General features: G+C 34.2%; 1 protein-coding gene across 1 annotated transcript; it reads left to right on the top strand.

Annotated features, from left to right (window-relative positions):
- The first annotated feature begins 412 nt into the window (after positions 1-412).
- On the top strand, positions 413-7,723 carry TDRD15 (tudor domain containing 15). The gene is made up of 2 exons (XM_015566434.1): positions 413-6,668; positions 7,665-7,723. The coding sequence occupies exons 1-2, from the start codon at positions 413-415 to the stop codon at positions 7,721-7,723; spliced, it is 6,315 nt and encodes a 2,104-aa protein (XP_015421920.1).
- The last annotated feature ends 3,377 nt before the right edge of the window (positions 7,724-11,100 follow it).

Raw genomic sequence — 11,100 nt, 5'->3', positions numbered from 1 at the left:
AAGGGGCCGATCCTGCGATTGGAGGGTGATGGGGGTCAACGCCTGAGGGCTCCCAGTATGTGAGAGGGGGCAGGCTGGGCTGAGCGAACTCCCCCCCCACCTCCAGGCACCCAGTGCACGAATTTCGTGCACCGGGCCCCTAGTGTATGTATATATTCCTATTTTTATATTCTTGTTATTTCAGTAGAAGTTTTTGAAAATGTGGAAGGCAGTGAAGAGTTAGATGCATTTTGTTTATCTTTCTATTATCTTGCCCAATGTATATAATTTTTATTAACATTCAATTTGATAAATACAGGCATATACTTATTTTCAAGGCTGTGTTTACATACAAATTTACATAAGGTTAATTTCATATAATTTTTACAGCTTTCCAGAAGCTAATTAGTATTTATTATTTGCTTTTTAGAAAATGGATTCTACATCTCGATTACCAACATTTTTAGATATGGATCTGACAATATCACATACAGAAATTTGTCCCAAGGACATTCTGGTGAAATTTCAAGGGAGAAGTAATATTGAATGTGAGTTTGACTATCACATATTGCAGAGGGAGATACAGCATATTCCAAAAGTAAAAAAGAATCTGGACATTGATGAATTTTGTTTGGTAGAAGAAAGAGTATCTGGAGAATGGCAGAGAGGAAGAGTGTTGGAAAAGAAAAATGAACTATATACTGTGCTCCTAATAGATCGTGGAGAAGAACTAAGAGTCAGTAGTATGCAGGTTGCTTCAGCCTGTGGCAAGTTATTTGAACTACCACCACGGGTAGTATTTGGTATTTTTGCAAACATACTACCAACTGGAGATAAATGGTCACCTAAGGCTTTGAATTATTTCCAGTCATTAGTAGGACTACAAGTGAAAGGTTGTATAATACAAGCTATTTTGCCTCTTCACATGATTATTCTTGAAGTGCCAAAAATTATATCCCAGGTTCTTGAATTAAAATTAGGAAGACTTATTGATGGGGATTCATTTTGTCTTATTGTAGAAATGTTAAAAGAATTCCCACGTCAGTATCCTGATTTATTACATCAGACACCTGAATTATCATTAAATAATAATGATACTTTACTTGATATCCAACATGTTCTGGATAGTTTGCAGCCAACTTTGCCAATAGGTAATATTGAAAGTGTAAAGGTATCATCTGCATTGAGCCCACGTAAATTTTATTGTCAATTAATTAAATGGATTCCAGAGTTAGAAGACTTGACAGTGTGCATGAATTTGCATTATGATGTCAATCAAGAAAGTAGTCCTACTTGTGATAATTTTGGACTACTTTGTGTTGCCAAAAGGAGAAATGGACAGTGGCATAGAGGTATTCTTCAGCAGCTCTTGCCTAATAATCAAGTGAAAATTTGGTTTATGGATTATGGCAGTAGTGAGGTTATACCCTCAATTCATGTAAAGAAACTTAAACAGGATTTTATTTCAGTACCATTGTTTTCATTTCCATGTTCTCTGACATATTTACACAGTCAAGATAAAACTGTAAGAAAATTTCAACTCAGTGTATTTAAACAAGCCTTGTTAGGACAAATAGTATATGCACAAATTGATTGGCTCAATAAGGATGAGCATTTGTATTATGTAACATTACAAACTCAAGAGTCTACAATGAATTCTAAGTGTCTGCTAAAGACTGTAGGCACACAAATACTTTGCCCTGTTTCTGATTTAAAAATATCAAATATGTTGAGAGAGACTAGTACTTCTGCTGTAAATAGTGTTGCAGTTGAGAGTTTTATTGGAAATACTGAACAGTTGATAAACTCTCTAAATAATAAAGGTGCTTTGAAAGTAGGTTTTCCTATTAAAACTATAGAAATGGAGATAGAAGCTGCCTACATAGCTTTTGTAGTATATGTATTAAACCCATCAAATTTCTGGGTACGCACCAATGAACATCAGAATGAATTTCAAGATGTAATGGAAAATATAAACAGATTTTATGATTTATGTGAAAATGATGAACTAATTCTAAGAAATCCAGAACCTGGATCATTTTGTTGTGCGAGATATAGCAAGGACAGACGTTTTTACAGAGCTGTCATCAATGAAATTAATGGTTATAAGATTAATGTGTATTTTTTGGATTATGGAAATACTGATTCCATACCATTTTTTGATGTAAGAACTTTGCTTCCAGAATTTTGTGAGTTGCCTGCCTTAGCCATGTGCTGTTCACTTGTACATATATTTCCTGTTGAAGATATTTGGGTGAAGGCAGCAACTGATTATTTTAAAAAAATTGTCTTAAACAAAGCAGTTTTGCTTCAAGTTATAGCAAAAAGAGATGACAAGTACATTGTAAATATTCAGAGTATTGAAGCCTCTGAAAATATTGATGTTGTCTCTCTTATGGTACAAGCTGGATATGCAGAATATTGGGAAGTAGAGCCAGAATGTTATCCAAAATCTGTAAGTCAATGTTTGGTGTTAAATTTAAAATCTAAAAACAAAGTTAATATTAAGAAGACCTTATCTGCCCTTCCTGAAGGACCTAAACCTAAAAAGTATCACTCAAAGAAGTTTAAAGAAAGTAATTATACTTTGGTAAAGTCCCCAGCTATCAATTTCTCAAATTTAAAAAATCCTCTCACCTTGTCTGTGGAATCTGAGTTACCATGGCCTTATAAAGAATATATGTTCAAACCAGGAACAGTCCTTGAAGTTAAGTGTTCTTATTGTTATGGCCCAGGTGACTTTTCATGCCAGCTTCGATGTAAGCTAGAAGACCTAAAATTATTGATGGAACAAATTCAGAATTATTACAGCATTCATTCTGATCCTTATCAGATTGGGCAGATAGCTTGTGTTGCTAAGTATTCTAAAGATAGGAAGTGGTATAGAGCTGCTATTTTGACTCAAGTATCAAATAAAGAATTTGATGTAGTATTTGTTGATTATGGTTACCAGGAAAGAGTTTTAATTAAAGATCTTTGTGCGATTGACCCATATTTTCTTTTTTTAGAAGGCCAAGCCTTCAGATGTAGACTTCACCATTTAATTGAACCCACTAGTTGTAAATTATTAAGTTGGACAAAAGAAGCATGCAGAGACTTTGGGAATTTTATTTCTTCATCTAGAGGGTTATTGACTTGTGTCATCTGTGCCTTAGTTCTTATACATCCAAACCATTTATGTAACTTGGTAGATTTACAATCTCCATTTACAAGTGCAAAAGAATTTCTTATTAATCATGGCTCTGCACAGTATAGTACATTATCAAAGCCACTCCCATCTTCAGTTAGTCTTTACAGCTACTATTATTCCTCCTTTAATATAAAAATTGGAAGTGAGGAAGAAATATACATATCTCATATATATAGTCCCAAAAAGTTTTATTGCCAATTTAGTAGAAATAATAAAGACCTAAAGATGATAGAAACAAAAATCACAGAGATTAATAACCTCAAAAATTATCCAGAATATTCTAGCAAAAAGAGATTGTGCATATGTAAATATGTAGAGGATGGTCTCTCTTATAGAGCTTTAGCAATGCCAAAGTCAGATTCATTATCTGACTTTCTGGTCTATTTTGTGGACTTTGGAAATAAGCAATTAGTAGAAGAAAGTATGTTGAGGGTTATTTCAGATCAGTTTCCAGAGTTGCTGTTTACACCTATGCAAGCTGTTAAGTGCTTTTTGTCAGATCTTAGAGATGTAGATATTCCAGTAGAAATCAATAGATGGTTTGAAGATAGTTTCTTGGGAAGACCATTAAGGGCAGTAATATTGTCCAAGGAGTCAGATGGCCAGCTTGGTTTAGAATTGTATGATGGATATCATCATATAAATCAGAAAATTAAAATGTTGCTTCATGCTTATGGAAAAAAACATGGTGATCCAGCACAATGTGTGGAAAAGGGCTTTAAAATAAACGAGAATAAGAGACTTGCTGTTTCTTTAAGAGGCAAAAGAGAAAACTATCACCGTGATATGACAAATAAAACTAGCCTAGTAACATATTCTGAAAGCAAAATACATCAATTAATGAATTCCAAAAGTATATATGCCCGGGTTTTGAAACCATCAGTTAGTTATAAAATTGAACCTGTGTCAAAAAACAAAGTGAAGAAGTCTTTGAATGATGGACTTAAAAATAAAGGTGTAGACGTTGTCCCTGGATTTGCACATACTCTTGATGAAAGTGATGTGGGCAAGAAATCAGTAAGGGTTGTGTCACAGTCTTTTATCAGAGAATTACATCAAGTAGCCTCACAAAACCCGTATAATCTTACAAGACCACAGATCAAAGACCTTCCTGAACCCAAAATTTACTTGAATGCTAAAGTTAAAGGATATGTTTCCAACATCAGTAACCCAGCAAGTTTCCATATTCATCTTGAGGAGAATGAAAATGTAATCATCAGACTTGCAGATGCTCTAAATGAAAGAAGAGCAGATATAGTGAGCGAGAGAAAATCAGTTAAACCTATCGTGGGAGATCTTGTAATTGCAGAATACTCTACTGAAAATGCCATATACAGAGCTGTTATTAAGAACGTTTTGCCAGGAAATTTTTTTGAAGTGGAATTTATTGACTATGGTAACACTGAAATAGTAAACATATCTAAAATTTATGAACTTAAGAGAGAATTCTTAACTATTCCTCAGCTAGGACTCCATTCTTTTCTCAGTGGAGTAAAGTGGAATGAGCCTGGTGAAATATGGGACAGTAAAACTATAGATTATTTTGCTTCACAAGTAAGTAACAAAACAGTTTCTTGTGAATTTTTGAAAAAGCATGAGCAGAAATGGGAAGTAAACATAATTTGTGATGAAAAATGTGTCACTAATGAACTACTGAAATGGACAGCATGTCCAAAACTACAGAAAACAGTATTGCAAAGGCCTCAAGTTGTTTCTCAGAAGGTAAACCCTGACGATGAGAGTGAAATGAAGAAAGTGAGATCAAATGAATATGAAAATTCTGTGATCCTTCAACCATCCTACCGACAGGTGGTTAATATTCCTTTAGAACAGTTAAAACCTGGACAACTTGAAAAGGCTGAGATTCTTTATGTTTCAAAAAGTGGGGCATTTTATGTGAAGTTATCTAAAAATAAAAAAAAATTATCAGACTTAACAGTATTAATTACTGAAGAAGTAAAACAACCTTTTTCACCAATGGAAAATATTGAAAAAGGCTTAGAATGCTTGGCAAAATCTAAAAATACTTTGAAGTGGTATCGATCAAAAGTAGAAAAAAAGTGTGTTGAGACTTTGCTTGTTTTTTTAGTAGATTGTGGTAGGTATGACGTAGTGCCTTTAAGTAATATCAGGGTACTTAGTAATGAAATCAGAAATATTCCAAGACAAGCTGTGCCTTGTAAATGGGTTTGGTTTGAAAATTTTAGAAACATGCCATTTGAGTCCATTGTGCATTTATTTGCTCATTTGGAAATAGACATCCTTTTCCTAAAATATTTAGACTCTGCCTGGGAAGTCGAAATTTTGGTAGATGGCCTGTTACTTTTGGAATATTTAAATTTAAATACAGTTCATGTTGAAGAAAACAAACTTAGATCTTCAGAAATTATTTTCAGTGTGGCATCTAAGACTCCTGTGTCATCAAGTACAATAAGATCTTTTACTTGGGCACAACTCCAAAATGGTAGGCAATATTCTGGTATTGCTACTGCTGTTTCTGATCCATCAGACTTCTGCATTCAGTTAGATGATTTCTTTGACACAATGAAATCAGTCTTTATGTTGCTTTCTGATCTACCAGAAACCTTGCAAACAGTTTCTCAAGAACACATAATTCCCGGTTCTAGTTGTTTGTTTAAATATGAACTGGAAGATCAATGGAATAGAGTAGAAATTTCTGAAGTCTCTGATCAGTCTTTACTTATTGTGTTGATTGACTATGGATTTTCCATTTACATACCTTATTCAGATATAAGAAATCTTAGAGTTGTTCCTGAGGACCTTCTGAATTTGCCAAGGCTAAGTTATCCTTGTGCCTTATATGGTATCTTACCTGCTGACAGGAAACATTGGCAGGAAGAGGCCAAAAGTTTTTTTCTAGATTTCCTAAGTAAACCAGGCTTAGTTTTTCAGTTTAGGGAATATAGTTTTGAAACAAAACTGAAAGTAGATGTCATTTATGAGAAAAACAATCTGGCAGATATCTTAGTTGCATATGGTTTTGCAGTGTATTCTAAAGATTCAGATCATCTTGATGCAGTTACTACTACTGGATCTACTAAAATCCAGTATAAATTACAGAAGAAGCATGTTTACTCATTATTAGATCACAGTTGTTACAAAAGAGAAAATATAAATTGTACATGCACTGAGAAACAGAAGCTAAAAAAGCAGAAAACTATAAAGAGGAAATATGTCTGTAAGAACCCCTTAAGCAAAAGCCATGTTAGTAAAAGATTATATTCTCGAAATCTAACACTGATGAATAAGGTTGAAAGTGGAAAACATAACCCTCAAAGTACCCTTCCATTTGATAAGTGTGCAGCAGCTTCATTTTGGGAACTATTACCTAATGGGTTGAAGAACAATACCAGTTGCATTGAAAACATAGTCAAAAAGCTACCAACTGGAGAAATACAGGAAAAGAATAAAATGGATTTGAGAACAGCAGTACAAGCAATGCATGTTAATGGAAAAATATCAGAAGAACACTTAAAGGGTAAGTAGCCAGTTATAAAAAGTAGATTCTTTTTTGTAGATTCTGTTTTTGATTCTTTATAAAAGTTTGTATGTATGAAAATGATCCAAATTGAAAATATCCTACTGCAAGAAAATTTACTAGAAAACCTGAACAAATGAATAAACTTGGAGTGATCATTTGAACAACAAAATGGTCACTTGAACAGCAACCTTTGAGAATGTAAATGAAGTATAGAGGATTTAACCACACATGCATGTACATGTTACAGATAATTTCAGGGTTTCACAAAACTTCTGATGGTCCATAGATCTCAAATTGATCTTGCTGTTATTAGGGAACTTCCTCGGCTCATTTTGAAGAATCAATTTTTTATTATATTTTTATCAGATGAAATATATATTTAGTTTTTTTTTAGTATGCTTTTATCAGAGAGAGAGGAAGGGAGAGGGTAGATGAGAGAGGACCATCACCGTTCTGCTGCCTCCTGCATGGCCCCTACTGGGGATTAAACCTGCAACCCTTTGCATGTGTCCTGACGGGGAATTGAACCCTGACCTCCTGGTTCATAGCTTGATGCTCAACCACTGAGCCACGCCGGCCTGGCAGTAAGTTAAATTTATGATACTGCAAGAAAAAAATATTTAGAACAGTATATACATATGTACACATGCACACATTTGTAGATTAATGGTTATACTTCTTTTTTTGAAGGTAGGATTTATGGATAAGAGACAATTATAGTTTTAAATAAAGACTAGAATAGGCTATATGTATTTCTCCAAAGTGGATATATATTACTATTTGTTAAGAAAAGATGTTTTTATTTGTTAGACTATATGTGTAATTACATGTATATGTTATAGTATGTATATGTATAATTTATACATTGTGACTTCTTAGGAATTAAGTAAAAGAAGTTTTAATTATAGTAGGAATTTTCAAAATAAACTCTTTAATAATTTTCAGTAAAATATATAGTGCTTTGAAAATCATAAATTTTTGTTTGTTTTTCAGTAAAGGGAGATGAAAGCTCAGATCGTTTATGTATCAGTTTGGCAACAAATGACACATAGGACACCCAATAAGTACTCTTTTGCTTTAGATGCTCCAGATACATAATCAAAGTGGTAAGCATAGGACAACTTTTAACATTAAAGTACATTAAAGGAATCTAGATTGTTCAGATTACTTCCCTAGGATACAATGATGAGAATGTTACAGAAATTTTATGTGAACAAGAATTGTGATGATATGATTTGAAAAAACTTACATAGGAAATATGGCTCACCCCTAAGGTACAGTTGACCCTTGAACAACACTGTTTCAATAAATATACAGCTGGCCTTCCAGATCCCTGGGTTTCACATCCATAGATTCAACCAACTGCAGATAGAAAACAGTATCTTCAGTCCAAGGTTCAGAATCTGGATTTAGAGGGCCAATGTGTACATTTTTCTACACCATCTATAATAATAAAAACGTAATATGCTAATTAGACTGGATGTCCTTCCGGACATCCTTCTGTCCTTCCTAATGAAGCTGGGGCTGTGAGGGAAGCCTGGGCCCCAGGTGCCTGCTGGTGGCCAGAGGGAAGCCGGGGTCCTGGGTGCCAGAGGGAAGCTGGTGCCGGCAGCCGGAGGAAGGAAGGCCTACTCTTTGCATGGATTTCGTGCATTGGGCCTCTAGTTTTATATAAGGGACTTGAGCATCCATGGATTTTGGTATTCACGGGGGTCCTAGAACCAATCCCCTGTGGACACTGATGGACTATAGTTCAGTTTTTGGGGAGTCAAAAGTTATAGCCGATGGTCGATGCACCTAACCCCCAAGTTGTTCGAGGGTAAACATCTTACTCGATACACTATTCTTTGCAGGTGGTTCCACAGTCATTAGATAATATTTTATCATTACCTTCAGCTATTTTTCAGGTGTCTCCTAACAAAGCCTTTGTTTAATTACTTTGTACAGTAATAATTAAAATACACAGAGAATTAATGCTACATAACTATATACCCTAGAAAATGTAGGTGCTTATAGGACTAACATTTATTTTTTATTATTTTTTAAATATTTTATTGATTTTTTTACAGAGAGGAAGGGAGAGGGATAGAGAGTTAGAAACATTGATGAGAGAGAAACATAGATCAGCTGCCTCCTGCACACCCCCTACTGGGATGTGCCCCCAACCAAGATACATGCCCTTGACCGGAATCGAACCTGGGACTCTTGAGTCCACAGACAGACACTCTATCCACTGAGCCAAACCGGTCAGGGCGGACTAACATTTATTAAAAGGATGTAGAAGTCAGGCTTAATTTCATCCTTCCCTCTAGCTCACAAGAAAACATGAAAATTTTTCATTTTTTCATTTTATTTTATAGTTACATATTTAATTTACTCTTATATAAAGTATTCTTGGTTGTTGTGGATATTTGTGACATTCAAGAACGCTACTGTTTGGAGGGTAGGTATTTGTCAGTGCATTTTCCTGTGAATTGGAATGTATCTTGTAAGTAATCATTGAGCAAACTGAGTATTGTTTTGGTGCAAAGATAGAACCACAAAATTATGTAAGTGTACTTAAGAGTCAGTGTATGCCAAATAGATTTGAAGGACTAGAGAGGTGATGATTTAAAGAGTATTTGGAAACACTTAGAAATTTCTTAAGCTTCCTAGGGACAATCAGTTTTACTGTTATTTGTTCATGCACATTGAATATGTTGGTATTGTCACTTTTTGAGGTTAGGAAACAATTTCTAGAAGTAGTATTGTTTATGAATACTTATAAGTTTAATTTTGGTATCCTGAAAGTAAAGTTTATTCAAGGCTAGAAACTTTATGTGTATTTTTTGCATTACAAGTTAATCTCTGAATTCACCTGTAAAGCAAACTGGGAATGGGCTTTTCTTTGTGAGAAAATTGTTAATTACTACTAAATTTTTTTTTTAGTCATTATAGATGTGTTCAGTTTTTCTATTTCTTTTGCGTCAGTTAAGTTTGGGTTATTTGTGTCATTCTAGGAATTTGTCCTTTTCATCCAAATTGCCTATGTTGGCATAAAGTCATTATATGTCTTATAAAACTTTTAATTTCTATAGTCAGTAATGATGTTCCCAGTTTCATTTTTAATTTTGATTATTTGCCTTTCTTCAGTTTTGAAAAATTGTGGTTGCAAAATGCACATAGAGTTTACCATCTTAACCATTTTTTAGTATGGAGTTCAGTGTTAATTAAGTATATTTAGTATGGAATTCAGTGTTATTAAGTACATTGTTGTGCCACCATCACCATCACCATCATCCATCTTTGGAACTCTTCACCTTGCAAAACTGAAACTCTGTATCAATTAAATGCTAACTCCCCACTAAGTCCTCCCCACAGTCCCTGGCAACTACCATTCAACTTTTTATTTTGATGAATGGTACCTCATGTGAATGGAATCATATAGTACTTGTCCTTTTGTGGTTTGTCCCTACGTGAAATTTCATGTAGCATCATGTATTTAAGGTTCAGGCATGTTGTAGTATGTTAGAAATGTCTTCCTTTTTAAGGCTGATGGATTTTCAGTTTTTATAATACCATTTGCTACCAAAGACTGTTCTTTATCTGTTGAGTTGTTGTAGAACCTTTGGCCAGTACCCATTTTCTTGGTTGCTACAGCTCTGGAGTATTTTTGAAATCAGAAAGTGTAAGCCCTCATATCTGTTCTTTTTCAAAATTGTTTTGGCTCTTCTGGATCCCTTATATTTCCAAATGAATTAGAGGATCATCTTGTAAAAGTCAGCAAAAATATCAGCTTGAATTTTTATAGCAGTTAGTTGAATCAAGATTAATTTGGGTAGAGTTGCTATCATAGCAATTTTGAGTCTTTCAAGCTATGAACGGGAATATCTCTCCATTTGCTGATCTTTAATTTCCCTCAGTAACATTTATAATTTTTAGTACACAAATCTTGAACAGTTTTTATTATATTTTTTCCTTTGAGGCTGTTGTGAAAGATACTGTGTTTATTATTTTATTTTCCAATTATTGTTTATTTATAGGAATACAATTGATTTTTGATCTTGTGTCCTCTGACCTTGCTATGTTTGTTCATTAGTTCTAATTTGTGTGTGTGTATTTGTGTGCACATACGTGTTCTTTTGGGTTTTCTGAATACAGGATTATGTCATATGCCAACAAGTAAAATTTTAGTCTTTCCTTTCCAATTTGGATGCCTTTTCCCCCTAGATGTCAGTACCTAGCACCTCTATTGCAACGTTGAAATGAAGTGGTGTGGTGAGAGTAGCCGTCTATGCCTTGTCTATTTTAGGAGAAAGACCTTGTCTTTCACCATTATGATGTTTGTGTAGGTGTTACAACTCTTTAATCACATTGAGGAAATTCCTTTCTATTCTAAATTAATTGAGAATTTTCCTCATGAATAAATGCTTGCTAGAACTATTTCCTT

This window comes from Myotis davidii, unplaced genomic scaffold (assembly GCF_000327345.1).
Source record: "Myotis davidii unplaced genomic scaffold, ASM32734v1 scaffold238, whole genome shotgun sequence".
NCBI classification, from domain to species: domain Eukaryota; kingdom Metazoa; phylum Chordata; class Mammalia; order Chiroptera; family Vespertilionidae; genus Myotis; species Myotis davidii.
The sequence above is the reverse complement of the archived record's forward strand: the minus strand, read 5'-3'. Positions and strand labels throughout refer to the sequence as shown.

Excerpts from the sequence above, each read along its gene's own strand:
- TDRD15 (XM_015566434.1), top strand. The coding sequence starts at position 413 with ATGGATTCTACATCTCGATTACCAACATTTTTAGATATGGATCTGACA. Across the intron at positions 6,669-7,664 it reads ATCAGAAGAACACTTAAAGG|TAAAGGGAGATGAAAGCTCA; the intron begins GTAAGTAGCCAG and ends TTTGTTTTTCAG.